The sequence below is a fragment of the Desmodus rotundus genome, chromosome 3, assembly GCF_022682495.2.
Source record: "Desmodus rotundus isolate HL8 chromosome 3, HLdesRot8A.1, whole genome shotgun sequence".
Classification (NCBI taxonomy): domain Eukaryota; kingdom Metazoa; phylum Chordata; class Mammalia; order Chiroptera; family Phyllostomidae; genus Desmodus; species Desmodus rotundus.
The window spans coordinates 137,860,290-137,882,650 of NC_071389.1; the positions used below are offsets into that span (position 1 = coordinate 137,860,290).

At 44.2% G+C, this 22,361-nt stretch overlaps 1 protein-coding gene and 1 non-coding gene across 2 annotated transcripts in view; both read right to left on the reverse strand.

Moving 5' to 3' along the window:
- MYRFL (myelin regulatory factor like) overlaps positions 1–17,970 on the reverse strand; it is an 80,114-nt gene extending 62,144 nt beyond the window's left edge. The window contains 10 exon segments of the mRNA XM_053919758.1: positions 1,332–1,423; positions 3,049–3,158; positions 4,297–4,373; positions 6,664–6,859; positions 10,290–10,440; positions 16,626–16,643; positions 16,646–16,716; positions 17,537–17,717; positions 17,720–17,776; positions 17,865–17,970. Of these exon segments, the coding sequence (XP_053775733.1) occupies positions 1,332–1,423; positions 3,049–3,158; positions 4,297–4,373; positions 6,664–6,859; positions 10,290–10,440; positions 16,626–16,643; positions 16,646–16,716; positions 17,537–17,717; positions 17,720–17,776; positions 17,865–17,970 (1,059 nt within the window).
- On the reverse strand, positions 8,701–8,830 carry LOC112319201 (small nucleolar RNA SNORA33). Its single transcript, XR_002976303.2, has one exon. It is a non-coding gene; the product is annotated as a small nucleolar RNA SNORA33 (small nucleolar RNA).
- Positions 17,971–22,361: the final 4,391 nt, after the last annotated feature.

Genomic DNA, 22,361 nt, shown 5'->3' on the forward strand with positions numbered 1-22,361 from the left:
GAGCTGTACAGGACTCTGGTACGTCTCAGTTTATTCCTGCCTGTGAGAAACCAGAAACAATAAATAACCTAGGTTGCTAGGCTTTATTTCAAATCAGATTTGTTATTGCATCAAAGCAATCCCAGACTACATCAGGTGATGTGTTCCAGACCACCCTGAACCCCGCTGAGGGAGGGATGGGAAGCTCTCTCCTTGGCTCAGGACCAGGGGAGAGAGCCTCACCTGCCACAGGTTAGATCAGGCCTCACAAAACACAGCCTGGGGTGTGCACACTTGCAGGCGTGGAGCCTGGATCTCACCCGGGACTTCTGAACACATAGGGGTTCCACCACATTTTCATGATTACTTCACCTCCATTAAAACTTTGAGCCCCAGTTTAAGGATTTCCACTAAGAGGTGGCTGATTATTTTTAATTGACTAAAAGAATTACACAGAGGGCCCTTTGTTTCAGGATAGCTCAAGGCAAGCAAGAAGGACTCACTTCCCCAAACGGGCAGACCGTATCCGGTTAACAGCCGTCTGTGTTGTCACGTGCAGAGTGAATGCTTACCGAAGGCCTCACATCCTCCCGTGTCACTTCAAAGAGCCATGACAAACCACCCCCTCCCACGGCTGCTCAGCCCGCGCTTACCTGTCCCCTCACATCGCGGGGCATTCTCAGCAGTGGCCAGCCTGGCCTCACACAGCTGCAGCTGCAGCTGCCAACAGCTTTATGTTCTCGTGGCTGCCAAGACTCTGTCCACAGCTGTGACCAATCAGCCATTCGGCAAAACGTGATGAACCGTGACCATGTGCTAGGCAGGGGTCCAGATGCCCCCGGGGTCACCCACCACTTTAGGGCATAGAAGGCCTTCCTGCCCCTTTCTCAGTCCTGTGGGCTTTGGGGTCTGAGAGAACCGGGTTGTACCCGGGCTCCATCACTTACAAGCTGTGTGATCACAGATAAGTCTCTTACCCTCTTGCACCTCCCTTCCTCTGGGTGTAAAGAATGTAATACAAATGTAAAACCATATAAAATGATATCATATATAGAGAATTTACCTCAGTGCCTAAAATACAGTGTAAAAACCAGGGTTTCCCAACCGCAGCGCTGTGACCTTTCAGGAGGACGATCCTGTGTTGTGGGGGTTGTCCTGTGCTCTGCAAGGGGTGGAGCAGCACCCCCACCTGTGACACCCAGAAGTGTTTGCAGACATTACCCAATGACCCCTGGGGGACAGAAGTTGTCCTGGTTGAGAACCACTGTGTAAAAACTAAAATTATAGTATCTGCTATTACCATGCTCAAGAAAAGCATGTGGGATCCAGAAAAGGCAAGGAAAGGAGCTTACCCTTGCAATGATCCTTTCGGAGATGTGGGCAGATAACAGATAGAACTGGTCTTGGGGAGCAGCATACAGTCCGACCACCAACCTGAAGTATCCAATTCGGAAATACAAGACCCACGGCAACACATCAGGGAACAGAGACATAATCCCTGCGATCAAATGCCACCTGCAGTTTATCAATGGTGAATTTACCCAGATGAGTTTACTCGTTTAAAGATTTTACTCCTCTGCTTTAAGTTGCCCCTCCTGTGGAAAGAGAGAGCATTTGATTTACTCGCTGTCAGTCTGGGTCCATCCTTTGCCCGGTTTGAGGTATCTGAGCTGCATGGCCTTCGGTGGGGAGTCCCCCCCGGGGGGCCTGGGCTCAGCCCATCTGTACTGGCTGTGTTCCTGGGCCCTCCACAGAGTGCCACTCACAAACATGTGCACGGTAGGAAGCCACTTCAGAGGTCGCTTGTCCAGAGTCACCCAAGCCCCATGTCCTAGGAGGATGACTCAATAGGGTTTGTTCAGCCACCCTGGACCCTTCCCGCCCTAAACTGCTCTTGGCCGTGTACCCTGTACCTTGCACAGCCCCCAGTCATGACGTTAGTCAAAGGCTGGGCCCCTCCCCTCCAATTGCTCCCAAAGGCAATTTTCATCAGTTATTTCAATTGCTTCTTCATATGTACCACCGCTGAGACATTTTTAAGATCTGACCAGTTCTTGAAAGTCAAAATAAAAACTATCCCTATCAGAGCAGCTTTTGCATTAATAACTGCATAAAAAAACACCAGCAACTTCCTCTGTAACACTCCACAAATTCCCTCATCCCTAGAGAATGGGTTCTCCTCTGTATCTAAAGTCAATCAGTAATAGTAAGAATTGTTGTTATTATTATTGGCTACCATCTACCGAGCGCTCGATGTGTCAGGAATCGGCTAGCAGTTTATCTACATCACTTCATTCAGATCCCCAAACAGCCCTATTGGAGTAGAATATGGCTATTGTCCCCATTGTACAGAAGAGGAAAATGAGTCTCAGAGAGGTTAAGTTGCATGCTCAAGGTCACCCAGCTAGTAAATGGCAGTGTCACCTATTCACACTCAGTTCTGTCCAACTCCAAAACCAGTGGTTATCGGACATGTTATACACATCAGCGTCGCCTCGAGGGCTTGCGAACATACAAACTGCTGGGCCTCACCGCCAGTGTGTTGGATTCAGTAGGTCTTTGGTGAGGCCTGAGAACTCACTTTTCTAATAAGTGTTTGGGTTATACTATCCCTGATAGTCCTGGAACCACACTATGAGAACCACAGGTCTAAATTATTAATGCAAATTTATTTTCTTTTTTAATCAAAAAAGGCTATAGCAGAGCTGCAGGGCTCAGAGCATCCTATTAGTGAGCAGTTTGAGAAATGCAGTCAGCCCTCCCTCAGCCCTTGGACAGCAATGAGACATAAATGCATGGTGACTCCCGAGAATCATGGAGGCAACGAAGGCGAGCGGGTTCGGGGCTGGGTGGGAGAGTAGGCATTGCAGGGGTGAGGATGGAAGAAGAAAGATGTCTAAGGGTAAGTGAGATACGTTAATAAACTGAATCAGAGAAGGGAGGGAAATGGCTGAGGGAGGCCCGGTTTGCAGGCTAGTAGGGCCTAGAGGAACAGAGGGGCCTGTGGAGGGCTCTCACTGGTCATATAAAGCACCGGTCACCCCGGATGGACACAGCGATGCTGGTACCTCTGGTCAGGATTTGGTTTCCCCTTCTTTCTCATGTTATTTGCTGCGGTTTCACTGAAGTGTAGTTGGCCCAGTGTTCCTTCGGTGACGTGGTTGGCCAGTAAGTCAATTCTAAAACAAACAGCAGAAACACCGAGAGACTGTAAAAGAACACAGAGTTTTTGAGCATATGTAGCCCATCTGAGATTCTCAAGCATGTTCAGTCCCCGGTTTTTTAATAAACCATCCACAGCAAGGCCAGGAATGGGGGCCAGGAAAGTGCACGGAATAACTGTTGAGTGGAAATGCTCATCCCACAGGAGCCAAAGCCCAGAGTTTCTGACTCATAAGGGCTGCGTGCTCCTGATACCACATATGGACTCTTCTACCTCCACAATGAGGAGAAAAGACATATCGTATTTGTGCTTCTGCTTCTACAGCACTTACTCCCTCACTGAAGCAATTTCTCTAGGTTCCTCGTGAATCCCCTCGCATCTCCTTCATGTATTTGCCCTCTCCTGGCCTGGCTGTGGGAGGCTGCTGATTCCTAAGGACGACCACACACAGCCTTCCCCATGCAAAGGAGAGCCAGATGCACCAGGCAGGTTGAGAGCTGTGTTGGTGGTACACGAGGCTCCAGCTTGAGCATGAGGCTGAGCTCCTGCCTGGTCTCAGCTAAGGGGCCATCCTCCTCCCAGACCAGATGGGACTGACTCAGGGTCAAACAATAAATGTCTCAATAGTATCGCAGCCAAACCAGTGGTTGCAAAGCAAATCCCACTCCAAAGTGATTCTACAGAGGACTCTCTTTGGGCTGCCGTATTGCTTTGGATAATCCCAATCCTGTATGCTTTCTCTTTTGGAAGCCATTAAGCAATCTATCAACATAGCTTTAAACAAGCAAAAATAAACTGTAAGCACAGGATGGATCCAGGGCCTTGAATTTAATTCTATCAGCATTGTGCCGATTTAAATGAAAAATTAAAATATCTAACCATAATCTATCTCAAGGAACCAGGGTTGCTAGCAAGTAGTAAATAATTATAAAAAAATAAAAATGACTTAAAAATGGAGCTTTTTATAAGGATTTTTTTTACAATTATTTTGATGCATTTTACCTACTTTATTTTTGTGGACAGCATATGTTCATAAACGAACATATTATTATTTAGTTTCTACAGTAAGATTCATTTCAAATAAGCAAAGTAAATTGGGGAGTAGGTTTTCTTCCCAAAACACTCACAAAGGAATTCAGAAAAGAAGTTTTTACTTCACAGGATTGAAAATCTCTTTGCTTCTCTCTGCTTGGGATTGTTCAATAGCAATTACTTGATTGGTGGCTTCCACCTGTGTAAAACAACATATAGAAAAACATTTAATAAACTCATTTATTAATAAAAATGTTCATTAGTAAATGATGTTCAAGTACTTTAAAAGTTTTCCAAGGCATTCATCTAGGCACTGGGCCGGAGGGGCAAGTCACTGAAAAGCCGCACGTGACAATGGCGCTGTCGGCGAGAAAAGAAACAAATACCTGTAAAACTACACAGTGAAAACACAAGGCCACAGAGGACTTTAGGGAAACAGGGAGTACAGAGTGGGCCAGTGAAACATCGGCTGCAAAACACGGGAGCAACACAGCTCCAAGAAGGCGTGCGTTCGTGCGTTCGTGCGTTCGTGCGTTCGTGCATTCACTCATTCATTCACAAATACTTGCTGAGCACCTGCTATGCACCAGGCCTTGCTCCAGGCGTTAGAGATGGGAAGTTGACCAAATTAGCAGAAATCCATGCCCTTGCAGAGCTTACGCTCTGATAAGAAAAAGCAGTGGTAGTAAAAATAAATAAAGTATAGGGAATGGCATTTACTCAGTACTTGCTACAAACTCTCCTTGTCATTGGTGGACATCGGCAATGACAGGGTGAGACCTGCCCTGTCGTCTGTGGCTGTGGGTGCTCATTCGCACGGTAACAGTCTTTCTGAAAAGCCACCGGGCAACCTACATCGAGAGATTAATAATGTTCAAATGTAATTTGTAATGTTCATGTGTTTTTCGATGTGTAAATTCGTCTGCTGGAATTTATCCTCATGCACAAGTGGGTATATATAGATGTTTACTGCAGTTTTATTGACAAGAAAAATTGGAAATAAAACAATAATATAGGAATTTATAGAGTATGTCCATGCAATAGAAATCTGTGTCATCTTTGTAAACAATAGTTTGATAGAGCCTTTAATATCATATTGTGTTATTTTTTACACTATATTAACAATATGAGATCAATTTTAATTAACAGAAAAATAAGGAAAAATAAGCTACCAAATGGTGGATCCCAAATATGAATGATTTTTTCTCTTCTTCATATTTTTCTATCATGTTTCAACATTTTTACAAAGGAATTATCACTTCCCAAGTCAGGAAAATGTGGGCATTTGTTTTTGTTTATTTGTATTTGCTTTTATTGTGCTCCACTTTGGTTTGGTTTGGTTTGGTGTGAAAGCTCGGTTTGGAGGAGGAGCAGCTGATGTGCCCAGCAGTCCAGCGCCATTTTGGGAAGCTAAGCCCAGATCAATGATCAGAATAAAATAAGTGGACAATAGCTACTCCCCCTAAGGCACAGGATCTGAGGTAATAATTTATTAGATACTCATTGGCCAATCAGAATCATCCTACCCTGCTCTATCGTTTATTACCTTGGCGTAATAAACGACAATGAATTGTGTAGCATTCTAAGCCTCAGTCTCCCGTCTCTGTTAAACTGGAAAAGAGGGGCCATTGACTGGATTAGTGGTTTATTAACTTTTTTAAGTCAGGGAGCTTTTTGAGAATTTGGTGAAAACTTTGAATCTACTCCATATGAAAATGAACCAGCATCAAAATGTATAAAACAATTAAGACTATATTTAGTAAAAGAACTGCAAGATATATTCACTGAAAACTGCAAAGCTGCAGTTTGACGTGGTATTTTTCCAGTTTGAGCCCAGGTTTAAGAAATTAACAGCTTCTGCCCTGACCGGTATGGCTCAGTTGGTTGGGGGTCACTCTGCAAAGGGGAAGGTCACTGATTTGATTCCAAGGCCCATACCTGGATTGTGGGTTTGGTCCCCAGTCAGGGTGCATATGAGAGGCAACAGATTGATGTTTCTCACAATGGTGTTTCTCTCCCTCTCTTTCTCCCATCCTTCTATTCTGTCTGAAAGTAAATAAATAAAATCTTAAAAAAATAAATAAATTAGCAGCTTCCACTCCCTCTGTCCTGGAACATTTATTCTTAGAACCCATCCACTGTGCTGTGGGGAAGCACAGGCTGTCCTATGGAGAGGTAGTACGGGGAAGAGCCACGGCCTCCGAGCCCCTTTGAGCCCCTGGCGGGTGGCAGCATGCACCAGACAGGCATGTGAGTGAGCCTTCTCGCAAATCGGATTCAGCACATTGGAACTGCCCCAGCTGATGACTCCTGAACACAGATGGACTGTCAGAGCAAAGCCCTAACCAAGTATCAGATTTGTGACCCAAATAAATGATTGTTGGTATTTTATGTTACTGAGTTTGGGGTAGTTTGTTTACTCAGCAGCAGACCACTGGAACACTTAATAAATGTTGGCTGAATTAAACGGAACTAAATAAAAGACTTACCTTAGCCCCAAAAGCTTTCAAGTAAAACATTTGTATTGGCTTTAGGCCCATTAGGGTTTTGACAAATGTTGCACTTCCCCAAACTTGGATATAGATGGTTATCTGAAAATCGTTCTTCTTTTGGCAAACAAAAGCTTCATCTGCCAGTGAAAAATTAAATCCTTTGTCTGCGACAACTCGGAAGCCTAAATTGGGTCTATGGAAAGAGGAATCAAGAAACCAGTTTCACAAATATTTTCTACGTATTTTCTTTCATTAACCATATTAGTTGTGTAAACATTTCAAGAAAATATAGTGCAGAAAGTTCCTTTTGCTATATTTAATCAATCAGTTTTGTGCATTTTTACTGAGAAAATGAATATGATATTTCAAAACACAGCTGGCTCCCTCACAGCTTTTTATCTTCTCACCAGGAAGGCGCACCATCCTCGCCAAATGCCGGCATTGTTTCCTCAGCCCGCCTGTCCCCGTGCTGCTTTCTGCACTCCTACAGTCCTCCACTCCACTGTACAACGGGAAGACATGGGCCAGAAGTTGGGAAGCCACTGCATTACTCAGACTTGTGAAATATTTATCTTTTTGCTTCTTTAAAGAAAGAAGTCTCTACGTTTTATCAGCAATCCCATACTCAAATAGTTACTCAGATGAATGAATAGCCCGCCTACTGGTGATCATATGAATAAAGTAGAAAGGTCAGAAATACCAGGAACAGCTTTACACCCCCCGACCGACCAGAGTCAGCCACACTACTGATTGAGAATTTGTCTTCTCCAGATAGAAGTCCTTTCTTTTTCACTCACCCAGCCTGAACAGCACCGCCAACCCACTGTGCTGGCTATTTCTGCAGAGAGGAAGGTGACGGTGGTGGAGTGGCTAAAAATCAGAGTCACGCTTTACTTGTTTCAATCAAATCATTTTCAAGAGAAGGTTACATGTTTAATTAAATGCTTAATTAATTAAACATTTTTATATGTATAAATACTTTTAAACATTAATGAAAATAAAACATTAAATGTGAGACATTTTCAAGGAGAGAAGAGAATATAAAAGTTGAAAACTCCTTTGGTGAGTTGTTTTCAAACATGTAGTAATGGAACATAATTTTTATTGTTTAATAAAACAATTAAACAAGTGTATTGAGGTTTCTAGATCTGGGTTTTTCCCTCCCAAGAGCACAGGTGGAAGAGGGCAGCACTTCCTGCTGCGCTAGCTCTCCGCTACCGTGTGGATTTTTGCATCTTGGGATCTCAATTTGGAAGCCTGCCATTATAATGAACAACATAGAGTTTCTAAATTGTCCTCTAATTCCAGAGACAGGAAATATCAATGGGTCTCTTGGGTAAGTCGTGTTTGCGTTCTTTGCAAGTAAAGCACCTTCGCAATGAATCAAGTCGCCGGGTCATTGATTACCCTCAAGTGGCTCATCAGTCAAAAGCCTCACAATCGCAGTGCTTGCCGGCAGCAACGAGAAAATCCATTGAATGAAGAATTTGATAAAGACCACGTGTCTTGTGCCATCTGGGAACTTTATATTGACTCAGGTTTCTAGAACTAATCTGCTAATTTGCTCATCTAAAGGCTAGACGGATTGAACTGTATAGATTTTACTACAGAGGGTAATAAGAACGGTCTTGCTTGAGAAAAAAAGGAAATATCTTTTTGCGATCTTCCATGTTTCACTGTCAAAAACTCTGAAGAAAGCAGGTAAGGTTGACGGCTCGGATATGAGCATTAGCCTGAAATTTAAAAAACAGCTGTGACAGAAACTAAGTCAACCAATCATAATTATGCTGAAGACTAATCTGAATCTTAAACACCAATCTCTGGTTAAAGAAATCTGTTTACCTAAGAATAGCTATTCTGTTTTTGATATCAAAAGTCATTTATAAAGTCAATTAAACCGGCTTTTTAAAAAACCCTTTTTAACACAGGTTTGAAATACCACTCAGGAAAAAAAGAGATCTGATAAATTTCCAGTCCCCTAATGTGAATTAGGTAATTGAGGGAAACAATATTTTTGTAACAATTTATTTTTTTTCTTGTAGCCGTTTACGGGGACCTTAATGACTTCAGTGTCCTTAAGTCTCGGAACACGGCTTTACTGTTGCCAGCTCTCTCTAAATTTCTGCAGAAACACATTCAGGCAAGCAGACTTACTGACTGGCTTTTTTTTTTTTTTGTAACAATTTAGACATAAAAATATAAGAAGACACAAATGACTTTCTTTCTTACTCGTGAAATCAAGTGGGCCTGCGTTCTAATCCAGATGAATATTGCCTTCATTCATGCTTAAGAAAAGTGAATTATGGCTTCAAAATGCATCTTCCTCTATGCCTTTGAGTTGGTACCCTTTGTGTTCTCCTTTTGTTCTAGATCAGTCCAGCATAGGCTGGCTGTTCCATAAGCCTTAGAAAATAATCTATTCCAGTAAGAAGAGAGATAACGGGGACCTCAAAAGCTTCATTAACTCAGATGCGTAGAGACCAGGAAGCACTAAGGTGTCAAGTACAATGCTGTGCACGTGTGTGACAGTTTCATACCTCGGTCCTCATGTTTAAGGCAGAGTATGGGACCCTCCCCTAAAGATCAGGTGCAGGCTGAGACTCGAAACCAGGACCTAGGGGCTCTTCCTCTCCTTTTCTAAGTGCACACGGTGGCAAAGACATGAAGTCATGACATCTCAATGATACAATTAGCAATTTGCTTTTTTCTACCTCCTGTTAAACACACCAACTCCCACGTCTGTCTACCTGCAGAGATTTTGTTTTAAGGAAAAGATTTCCTTCCAGTTCATCTTACATAAAAGTCCTAGATATAAGTTTGCTCTTAAAGAAGTTATATTTGAACTTGGAAAATACCACGAAGACCCTCAAGTCTGTAGGCCAATTTTGTACTGTACTTATTACTTGAAAATTTTATTCGTTAACCACTAACATTTCCTAGTGTTTCAGGAAGGCACTTATAGTCAATAAAAGTTCTAGAAGACTTAGATGGGTAAATTATTTCCTAAGGAGTAAAGAAAAGTCTTAAAGAATGTTCACATTGGCTTCTTGAAACTGTAACATCAAAAGAATAGAATGAAACTTTTCCAGTTTAAGGATATTTTACATGGTTCGAAACAGTCTCTGAACACAAAGGCACCACTGGCTGTGATTACTGCAGGGCACATTCAAAGTGAACTTGACAATACTGACTGGCAGCAGAGATGCTGAAGGAGGAAGGTGTCGCCAGCTAAAAATTCATGTGACCCCCAAAACGTATTCTCCAGAATTTTAAATGAACTGCAGGATTAAATACTGGTAATTTGAGAAATCCCCATTTTTCCAGATTTTAGCTTTAACTAAGCACGTGATCTGAGAAAAACTCCCTCCCCTTCCATTGTTTAGTGGGTAAATTATAACAAGTCAGAATTACAAGTCTGGATTCCTGACGGCCAGAAACCCATGTCCCAGCCATTCATCAGGTAGACTGAAAACATAAAGAGCAAGCCGCATTCCTCATTGGCCCATCCCATTTGATCAGGGGTGGCCACAAAGCCCCCCACCTTGGATTGAGTCTTGAGAGTTAGCGCTGCCGTTTCCCCCTCACTCTCCAGCCCACCACAAGGGCTTCCTAAGGCCACTTACAGTTTTTCGTAATGACCATTTAATAAACTATGCCGAGGAACACTTTGGTATGGCTGCCACTCCAGAGCAGGAGAGCACTGGTCAGCAGGCACCATGTTCTGTCCCCCACTCTCATGGTCTTGCATTTTGCTGCTGTGACTCCTGCTTGTCACTACAAAGAAATAGATGTGTTAGATCTTTCTCCCAAGGCTGCTTTTCCTAAATTCAAAGACAGCTGTGTGGAGCTAATGAATAGGCCACGTAGAAAGCAGAGCAACCATGTGGGAGGCAACAAGGGTTGGGAGGCAGGAGGCATGTGGCTAGCCTTGTTTTCTCATTTATAGAAAGAGCAGCTTGGGGTCAGTGATCTCCAAGGAAACGTCGCCCTCAGTATCTATCTTCCCTACTTCATAGCATCCCCTCATTTCCATTCTGCGTGGTTCCAGTGACGTCCTTGTTCAGCCTGAGGGCAGGGGACCCAGCCAAGCTTGGTCAGTCCAAGTACAGCATTCGCTATTTGCATCAATAATTGCATCCAGTAGACACCTGGCCTAGCCCAACCCAAGCAGAGTGGATCTCAGTAATACTCGGAATGCGGGTTCAAAGATGCTGAGTCTTTTCTATGAGTTTTGAACCTGCGAGATACATCCCCAAGATTGTGGGACATCAGGGAAAGCCTGTCTGGGAAGAATGCAATGTAGCAGGAAGCGCACCTGGGAACGAAGGGCGCCCAGGCTTGATGGCGTGAGTTGAGCTCTGGGATCCAGTCCTAAACTCCAGCATCACAGAAGCCAATAAATCCTCTGGTTTTGGTTTTGTTTCTTTATGTTATGTTATGTTATGTTATTTTTTGTTTAAGGCAGTTTAAGGTTATGGGTTTTGTCTTTTGTTTCCTTATTTTTCTTCATTGCAATCAATATGTTCTAGTTTGTGACAGGTCCCTTGTGGCACCAGTGTTCTGTGGTCCAACTAGTTTTATAAACTGAGATGAGTTATTTATACACTTAGCATCTTATTTCCCTCAATTGCAAAACAGAAATTAAAACAGGTGTCCTGCCCAACTTGCAACACTGCACAGGCAGAGAGAATGATAGTGATAGCACTTTCAGAAGCTGATACCGAGACACAGTGACAGAAGCTATCCCGTGAGCGTGTAGTGTTAACCATGTGCAATTGCTATTTTCGTATATCAAAAAGGGTCAAGTAACAGCAATTTCACACGTGCAAGCTACCATTTTTGCATAGTCCTTGCACTGTCTTAATTTAAGTATGCCTCCCAACCGTACAATTCAACCGCAGAAAGGTTTTATGTAAATTTGATTGGCGTGTTTGTTATTTCCCTTTTCCTTTAACTGCCCCAGCAGTACTCATGCCTGATGTAAGGAGTGAAGGGGAAGTGGTGGCTGTCCACGCGTCCAGGTGCAGGCGGTGAGAACAGCTGGGAAAGATGACGTTAGCTCCTGCAGAGCGTGCACTCCCCCACAGCTTGGAAAGTGCAGGGGGTGGGGCTGGGCTTGCGTTCGCTCATCTAGCCTTCTCTAGACTTTTACTGAGGACTTCCTAAATAAATGACATAGCTGCTTCACGTTGCTTTTGATCCTAAGTGCCACACAAAATGTGTTTTCCTTGGGGTATCACGTGAAATAGTGATACCCCAGCACATCTATTTGTTTGTTTGTTTGTTTTTATAAATAAAGATTTGGAAACAATTTCTTAAAATCCTGAGAAACTTTTTTCCACTTATAAGTAAGGAGGTTGCAATACAAGGAAATCTGTGCCCTCAGTTCTCCAGAAGATACCGGGCCTCAAGTATTTTCAAAACAATACATCTTTCTGTCCTTCTCCTGCTTATACCAAATTCAGAGAAAGTGAGAAACTAGTTCTTCCATCTTTCTTTCATTTCTCCTCCACTGGAGACAGGATAAAGGAAGCTCAAGAGCTTCACGTGTGGAAGTGAGTCGCTGTCACAACTTTACACTTAATGGCTATACGATCTTAGGGAAATGGTTTGAGGACTCTGGGCTTCAGTTTCTTCTTCTGCAAAGTGGGTGAAACCATATGATGCCTCCCAGGATTGTTAAAGGGATTCAATGAGTAATGTCTGTGAGCACTTAGCACAGTGTCTGTCACCAATGGCTTTAAACAATGGTGTCATTATTACACTTCTTGTTTCAGCTCAGGTGACTCAGTCATTCCCAGGAAGCCTTGGCAAATACTTCTGTCCTTGGCCTCTGCGGTAAGGCTGTCTGACGTGAGAGAATTGCACTTACTCAAGCACGGTGGCCAGGGCAACGTGCCGGGGGTGGGGGAGCGGGCAGCCACTGGCCAGCTCCACTCCTCCAGGTACAGGTTGGGAGGGTGGGCAGTGGACAGAGACTTTGTCCTCAGGAATAATGGCATTTCCCACCCTTTCTCATCATAGCAGCAAGGGTGTCGAGGCAGCCACTCCAATGGGACTGACATAGTTCTGGCTTCACTGGGAGCTGGCTATCAGCTAGAGAACCCCAGGGATGGGAATCTGAGACCACAAGCTCACACCAAAACTCCCCCTACATGCTGGATCCTATTCAGGGACTTATTAACACTAATAATAATAGCTACCATTCCTGTGTGTTTTCTGAACCACAGGCACTGTCCCAGACATTTGACATAGTTTCTTATCAACTCATTAACTTATCTTCAAGGTTAGGGTTTCTTTTTTAATAGACTGTCTTCATTGACGTGTCATACATGATGAAGGCACACCGATCATTGGACACAGTTTGACACTGTTTATAAAGTGAACTGCACCAGTACACCCCAGCAGTACTCATGCCTACACGGGGAGTGAAAGGGAAGCAGGGGCTGTTCTCGAGTTCAGGTGCAGGCGGTGAGAACAATGCAGGTAACTACCACCATCGGGAAACGGGACAGGCCAGTGCTCTAGAAGAGACCTTCCTGCCCTCTTCTCATTGCCACTTCCTTCTGCCCGAGAATAATCACTATTCTGAAATCTAACCCCACAGAGAAGTTTGTAGACATGGAATACTGTGAGAGGTACTCTTAAGGGCTGGTTTCTTCTGCCCAACATTATCTTTATGAGGTTCACTTATTAATGTTGCAAATGGTGGGTGTTTATTCATTTTCAGTGCTGCGTAGTACTCCATTATGTGAATACACCACAACTTATCCTGCCCTTGTTGGTCATTTGGGCCACTTTCAGTTTGTGGTTATCATGAGTAATGCTGCCATGAGTACTTTTGGGCACGTGCTTTAGTGGGCACGCGTGCAACTTTCTGTCAGGTCTTCCCCAGGAGTGGAATCCCTGGGTCAGAGGCAATGCTTTAGCAGATGTGGCCAGACAGATTTAGAAAGTGGGTACCTCATTCAACAAGTGTGGAAATGGGCTCAAAGCCCTGATGTAACTTGCTTAGCATCACAGCTGTTCAGTGGAAGGGACCGGATTCAAACCTTTTTCTTCCCTTTACGCCACACAGAGGATTTCTTGAGACAATGTAATGGAAGAGAGAAGCAGGAATGTGAAGGCAGCTGACGGTCCAAGTCCCAACGTTTTGGAAAAAACTCATAGCTTGAGTTTGAATGTCTTTCAAAATATTTTCTTATGCATTCCTTTTTTTAAAATCTTGGAAATGAGTGAAGTAGAACTTATGATTCTGATTTGATAATCAAGAAAAATGAGGCTTTGAAAGTTCCCAGTTGCCGGGGAGACGAGTCAGATTCTTCTGATTCTACAGCATGAATTCAGTCCCTGAACTTCTCACTGGGGGCCAAAGGTCACAACTCTGGAGCTAACAAACTCTTTTATATTCGAGGAGCAAGCCATATGAGGCCGTGAACCCTTTTATATCTGGGGTTCAGACTAGGTGGGACCAGGAACCCTCTCATATTTGGGGTCCAGACCACGTGATTGGAACCAGCTAATAGGAGCCACCAGCTGCTTTCTCACAAGCAAGATTTCACATCTGGTCACAGCAACCCAATAATTCTACATTGTGAGCCCTCTAAACGGAGATCTTGGAACACTCGCTCAAAGTGAACTGCTTGAGACAAGGTCAACCAAAATGCCTTATTGATTGATTTAGAACATCACCTCCCACCCTGGCCAGGTGGCTCAGTTAGTTGGGCATCGTCTGGTAAACCAAAAGGTCACAAGCTCAATTCCTGGTCAGGGCACATGGCTGGGTTGCTGGTTCAGTCCTGGTTGGGGTGCATACAGGAGGAAACTGATCAATGTTTCTCTGTCTCTCTCTCTCTCTCTACCTTCCTCCCCCACCCTTTCTAAAATCAATAAGCATGTCCTCAGGTGAAGATTAAAAAAAAAAGAACGAACATCAACTCCCATCAAAAATCCTGCCTATGAGCATAACCTCTTCCTTCCTCTACCCATGTGCCCCAGGACCTTTGTAAAATGCCCGGGCCTCTGCAACATCAACTCTGAGCTCTCTACTAGAAAACTTCTGCTGTAAAAAACACGACACTTGGATTAACTGAGTTTTGCCTCTTTTTTCCCCCATTATTTTTTGCACATCTGATCATTATTATTCTAGAACCATATTCTGGAGCCAAATATCTCTGGCCAGCTTTTAATGACCTTTGAATAGGTGTTCGACAAGGGATTCAAGGCCTCCTCTCCGTTGGGACATTTCAGTGAGTCTTCCATGGCTGTTCTCTCTGGAGCTGGTGCAAAATCAATGCCCTTTCCAGGGGCAGGCGGCAGAAAGCAGCACAGGATGGAGCTTAGCTCTGAAATGACCAGGACGATTTGAGCAGCACTCTGGTTAGATGAGGAAACTCTTGGAAGGTTTGGGTGACTTGCCTGGTGCCCTTACTGAGCTGGTGCATCTGTGGGAGAGCGAACAGATGGTTCCCTTGCCTGGCTAGGAATTTACTCATCCTTTCATGTTTGAGAACCATGTGGAAGCTGCAGGTTGGATGCAAGGATCCCTGAAGAAATCAGGGTCACCTTTCATAGGAAGGTGGATGGGTAGTGCTATATTATCTGGAAAGGGGCCTTTATTTTGCATTTTGTGTTTCTAGGGTTGAGTAATTAAAATCAAGCAACTGCTGGGTATGGTAGATCTATGCAAAAGAAAAGGAGAGAGTGAGAGGCTTGGCTTATACAAGGGCTGGATGTCCAGCACAGTTCTGCCACAGCACTGCCAGGAGATGGTGGAGTGGGGGACTTAGCTGAGAGGGTGAGGCCATTGTCCACTGAAGGACCCCCAGAGCCCATGCTGGAGCTGAGGCCAGACGTCCCTGAAAGGATCAGCACTTACGTAGCTGTAGCTGTGAAAGGCAAAGTCAGCAACATAAGCCGATGAGGAAGCCATGCGCATCTCCCTTCAGGGCAGGATTAACCTCTGGAGTTTGGGGACGCTAGTGGGAGAGGGGGCTCCAGGAGGGAAATCTTGGACTTCTTGCCAAGCTGATGCATGGGAATTAGAATCTGGGGCACTATTCACATGGCCTACATTTGATCATCCACAGTGGCTGATAGAATGGGCATGTAATATTATCCTTTCCCTGAGTGCGCGCCACAGCGTTTACTCTGAAAATTCTGAAGATCAAGGCTCCAGATTCAAAAACCTCAATTTTTCTCAAATTTTAATCAGGTCTCTAAGCTGAAAACATAACTTGTCACATGTTATAAAGACAAAGAACGAGGCAGACTGACCATTTGGACATCAGGTGGTTCTGCTAAAAAGACTTTGAAAATGATGTTACAAAATTTTGATCTACCAAGATCTACCGGGAATCTGCTAATTTGAAGTGAGTGCGAGGGAAGCTCACTTCCTGCTCACTCCCTTCCTGCTCCACTGGAAGCAGACTTAGAAGTCCTCTACAGTCTTAAGGCTTCTCAGAGTTCCTCCCATGCCGCACCAGCACCCATCCCCTGGGAGCTTGTGAGGAAGACAGGATCTCAGACCCCACCCCAAGCTTACTGAATCGGAATGTGCCCTTTACCACGTCCCTGCGTTAACCCGTGCGCAGGCCGCAGTGGAGAAGGGCTGCACGGAACAAAGCAATGAGCACACCAGCAGGCGCCTGAAGCCGCTGCAATCGCACAGCTTCCCTGGGCCTGGAGTCTGGGTCCTCTGAGACACATTGCCCTTGAAATGGAAAGGACTGTGTTCACCCCCAGCAGAGAGAGGACGGCATCTCTACCCAGGAGCTCCTGGAGGACCCCACCTAATACTGCATAAAACATTATGTCAAGAGGGAAGAAATAAACTCCCAGAGCTTATCATTCCCCTTCTATGAGAGAGAAAATAATTTTGTAGGCCTGTTCCAAGGCTGGTTAAAAAAAAAAAAAAAGCTCTGATGGAACGGGCAGTGACAAGCCCCGCATTGGCTCACTTGGTCTGGAGTCCTGGCCCACGTCGGACAGTCCCCGCCGTCCTCCAGAGCCTGCGAGAGTTTTCTCTTCTTGGTTGGTGGCTGCGAGGCTCTAAAATCAAGAAACCAAAAAGAAGATTAGGGTCCTTCTTTGCTCTCCATGTTACGGTAAATAACACTTAATGTCCCGCATCTCTGCTGTCTGCCTTCCTGAGTCTCACTCTAATGAGTCCTGGTTCCTTGGGGCCTGCTGGTCTGCAAAACCAGGTCCATGCCTGCAGTGGACAAAGCAAGCCCCTACGCCACGAGTCCTACCCGTCTCAGATTTCATTTTCCTCCACCCAGTGGACCTGGGATTCACCTGCTTGAATAATAAACCGCCAAAGGCAAAGGACTCACTGACACCGAGAAGATACAAACTCAAAATACAGGTAGGTATACATTTTACACCAAAAAAAATTTTTGCACGGAATTTTACTACAGTTTTTGATGGCCTTTACTCTTTTTGCCATCTTCTAAGTCCAAAAGGAGGAATGAAAGCGAGAAAAACGGGAGAGGAAGCAAAAGAGAAGAAAGGAGTATTAGTGAAGCTTAATTGACATGTCTTTCTGAGAGCTCATTCACAAATTCCCTTAAGTATTCTAGCCGAGGCTGCACGTAGTAACAGGCCTTTCTCCATCACCCAGAATCTCCCTCCATATTTCTGACACTTGAGCTGTTCACTGAATGAGGAGCACCTTGGGTTTAGTGGGGTTTTAATTAAAACAGGTCTGAAGCCAAGAGCCCTGGGCCTGGCCCTGTCTGATACGTGTCTTAACACTGCCATCTTCTGGAGAGGGTGACACTGTTCACTTTCCGCTGGTCCTGCCCGAGGCTGGCTGCTGTGAGGTCTTCCAGAAAAAGAGAGAAGACTAAATCATTTTGCTCTTTACCCAGTGTTGAGGCACAGAGACTGCTGATGGTAAGAACAGCTTGTCCCCAGATGAGCGGGCACGGACTGGTCCAGGGCAGTAGCGGGATGACCCGTGTCTGTGTAGCAGCTGTGAGAGCCGCTGCGAATAAGGCCTGCGTCGCTCAGGTCGGGACACTGCGGGGGGTGCGCAGGCAGTGTCGAGGCGCCGCAGTCCAGTGGGGGACAGGAGCGGGAGTCCTCGGAGGCCGGTAGCATGCACCTGGGGGAACACACAGGTAAGACGGGCCTCTCTTCTCACCACCGGAGTTGATAGGGCACACATTGCACGGGAGGTGGTGGGCGCTCACCTTTGACCCGTGGAGAACATGAGTCTGATGTAGGGTAGGGTGGGGTATCTGGGAGCTGGGCATCTTGAGGATTAGAGACGAGCGTTGCTTTTTTGTTGTAACCCATTCTATCATCATATTTTTTGTCACAAGCGGGAGGCGGCCCTCAGTGTACAGCACCCCCAGGGATGGTTCCAGGTGCTCCAGGGACCAAAGCCCACCCATCAGACCATGCCCAGGGTCCTGTGTTAAATGAATGGGCTTTGAGTCAGACAGACCTGGGTTTGAGTCCCAGCTCTTCCACTTCCTAGCTGTGTGTCTATAAACAAGTACTTAGCCTTTCCAGGCTTTGGTTTCTTCACTTACAAAATGGGAATAATCACTATGCTCTCCTCATAGCATCATTGTGAGAATTAAATGAGATACTGTGCATAAACCCATGACACAGTGCCCCAAACATAGAGAGTGCTCAATAAATTTTAATTAACACTATTGTTGCTTTTTAACCTTCGCAAAGTACTTACACCAGAGCGATGGTTGCACATACTGTTTGGGCTAAGACCGTGTAAAATAGCGCTACTGAAGCGAGGGTTTTCCATCTCTGCTCTGGAAGACCCCAAAGTTCTTAGAAGAGGCTCAGGGGCTTTGTAAAGGAAATATTTTAATGCTTGGGAGGAAAATCACAAGATTTTTCTGTTTTATATCATGAGGGGAAAGTAAGCTGTCATCTTTAAAAAATGTGTACCACCACTAGCAAAGTGTGACAACTCTTGCTCCACAAAACCTGCAGGTCCCTCACGGCTCTGCAACTCTGCGACGCTCAGTGCGCACCACCACGCTCCTCCTGGTTCTCTTGCGGGAGAGTCAGCCGTCGTGTTTTTCTTGGCTGATTAAGATTTCAACCTTGTACAATAAAGACAAAAGTCTGCTTTTATTATTAACCAGGGAAGTTATGTTTTCTCAAATTTGCCCTTTATAATTATTCACTTCTTTTTCATAAGAGAAGAGAGAACATACATTTACAGTTCTCCAAAATCCCACCCAAATGAAAGAAAAGGAGTAAAGAAGCATAAACACAGAAGGACACAGAGTGTGTGAGGAGAGACCACACCAGACCACATTTCAATGACGCCGGTGCAGACAGAAGTAGTGTGGATGGGGACCAAATCAGCAGGATGGAAAAAGCAAAAACAAGACTTCCTGGGCTTAGAGGAGGGGACATCGGAGCCAACAGGAAGTTATCCAATTCGAGAGCAGCCCCAGAAAAGCCCAAGACATTAGAATTAACGGGAGCCTCTGAATTCAAGTGTATGATGGGGTTGAAAAATAAAAGGACTGATTGTAAGTTAGGTGAAGGAACAGCTGGACCCTTAGATCAGCTTCCCCAGCCCGTGCAGCTGGGCAACTGCCTCCATGACCCCAACAGAAGCTGAGAAAGCTTACTTTCTAGAGAAATTACTCCAAGGAGACTGGAGCTACCGGGCTAAAAATTGAAAAATTAATTTAAAGTCCAAATGCTGAACTGTGAGACCTTTCTTCAACTTGACTGTAGGCATCCGAGCAGATTTCCCACAGGAAGAAATTGGAAGGTTGTTCCTAGAAAAATTGGACGTCATCGGGATGGGGAAAGATAATGTTTTGCAGTCACTCAAAAAAACGGCCTCCTGCCTGATCACCCTGCAGTGAAGTTCATCCTTTGAGAAGAAGCTTACACCCAGAATACTTGAGCAAACAATGAAGGAACAGACATTTTCACACAACCTTTAATATTAAAGACAGAGAACAACTAGATAAATAAGAAGTGCAAAAGAATCACAAAAGCCCTTCTGCTTCTGATATGACTGGTAAGCTCTACAGACCTGACCCTCCCCCAGATAAAAACTGTGAACTCTGGGAAAAAAATTTAACCTACCCCAAAACAATAGAAGGAAACAAAAGCACGAACATTCAGAAGGGGCACTGCAGCCTAGATGGAGGCAATGGCACCTGTTTACAGCTCTTAGCCTTTGGGCCAGTTCAAGTCAGAACCACAAAAGAGCTAAAATGCCAATAAAAACCTACAGTCTTTCTGGCCTAATAGACCAAAGGACAGAGTTTGGGGCAAACGCAGCTGCTGAAAGTGAAAGGGTGAAAGGGAAATCTTGGGAAAGAGATTTAGAGACAAGAAACCCAGATTCTACGGGTAAACTCCGCCCAAGCGTCCGGCTGACTCCGGAGCCGTCCGTGTGTGGGGCTAACAGCGCACAGCCCATCCAAAGCAAAAAGGACTGAACTGAAATTTGACCTACTGCCCAAGAGACAGAGTTTACAGATTGAGTCTAAGCAAACTAATTGCCTGGTAAAACAAAAATATATATACTCTTCAGAGAAATATAAAAGAAGCTAGACATTCACAATGTCCAGGATACAGTTAAGAATTCCTCAGGGACTCAGTAGGACTAAACATCTTTAGGTTACCAATTCTAAGTTGATGAATAAACTGAGAAAACAACTCCTAAAAGAATGTTACCGTAAATATACAATTCACAGTTACAACAACAACCGAAAGAGAACTACTCAATAGAGAAACAGGAAAATGCACTCCAGCCTCCAGGAAAGACCAGTCCACGGACCCCGGTTCAGAGGTGACCCAAACACAGGTTAGCAAGCAAGGGTTTTTAACCAGCTGTTGAAACTTAGCTTAATGGAGTAGAAGAAAATGTGTGTGTAAAAGATTTAAAAAATACAAAATCTCAGGAAACATATTAAAACTATAAAAAAGAATTAAATGGAAATTCTACAATGAAGACAGTTTTAAATATGAAAGTTAAAAAAATTACTAAGTGACATAACAGAAAAACTTGAAGATACATCAATAAATATCATTCAATCTAAGAAACAGACAAAAAAAGACAAAAAGAGTCAGGAACTTGTGAAGAGGGTGGAGTAGAAAAATAAAGATATAATGGCCAAAAACTTTCCCAGTTTAGTAAAACACATAAATTTATAGGTTTGAGAAGCTCAGCAAATCTTAAGCAAGGTAACTATATAGAAAAACACACCTAGGTTATCAGAGTCAAATAGCCGTAAGTCAAAAATAAAGAGAAATTCTCAAAAGTAGCCACAGAAAAACAACATATTACATTTAAGGTAACAGTGATTCAAATGATCAGTGACTTCTCATCAAAATTTCCAGACGCAATAAGATAGTCCCACAATATCTTTAAAGTGCTAGAGAAAATGAAAACTGACAATCTAGAACTTTATATCCAATGAAAATATCCTTCAAGAATGAAAGCAAATTAAAGACATTTTTGGTTAAAAAATTTTAAATGAATCCATGAACAGATATACACAATAAGAAATGATAAAGACATTATTCAGGCTAAAGAAAAATAATAGATGAAGACTTCTAGTCAAGATGGAGGCATAGGTAGACACTTCACCTCCTCACTCGACCACAGAAAAAATTACGACTAGGTCTCAAAACAAATAACACCCAGAATTGTCAGAAAAGTGAGCTGTATGGAAGTCTGACAAAGAAGAATTTAAAGAAGCCGCATTTATCCAGATGAGTACACGGGGCAGAGATGCGGAGATGGGGCAGAGAGGCAAGGAGACGTGGTATGGTGCAAAAGGCAGTGGCAGCGGTGGAGTGAGCAGTCATGTGTCATGGATAAAAATTGGGAGGGACACCTTGGGAGCAAGGGAGAGCTTGGGAGCGAGTGATCCCAGCCCCAGGTCAGACCACACAGACCAGGGTTCCAGCACCAGGAAGATAAAGTCCCAGAACTTCTGGCTGTAAAAAACCAGTGGGGGTTGGTGTAGCAGAAGAAACTGCTGGTTTTTTAGGAGAGTACGTTGAAAGGGCCCACATGAACTTAGAACATATGCAAACCCACATACTCTGGGATTCACCACCAGGGCAACAGCTGGAAGGGTGCTAGTGGCACACAGGAAGTGGGTAAAGTGACTGGAAATGGGGTGTGTGCTGGACAAACCTCCAAAAACCAGGTAGTAGCATTGTACCCTCTCTGAGCCCTCCCCACACACAGAGTCCCAAAGCAGTAAAGCAGGTTGCCCCACCTTAGCGAAGACCTAAAGCTCCACCCCATACAACTCAACAGGTGCACTAAGACAGAGTCAAGGTAGCCCTACCATACACAGAAACAAGCACAGGGAGGCTGTCAAATTGAGGAGGCAAAGAAATATGGCCCAAATGAATGAAGAGAACAAAACGCCAGAAAAAGAACTAAGCAAAATTGAGATAGCCCACCTATCAGATGCAAAATTCTAAACCCTGGTGATCAGGATGCTCAGAGAACTCACTGACATGGAACAACATAAAGGAAGAAATGAAGGTTACACTAAGTGAAATAAAGAAAAATCCATAGGGAACCAACAATGAAGGAAAGGAAGCCAGGATTCAAATCAATGATTTGAAACATAAGGAAGAAATAAGCATTAAACCAGAACAGAAAGAAGAAAGAAGAATTCAAAAAAACAAGGATGGTATAAGAAGCCTCTGGGACATCTCCA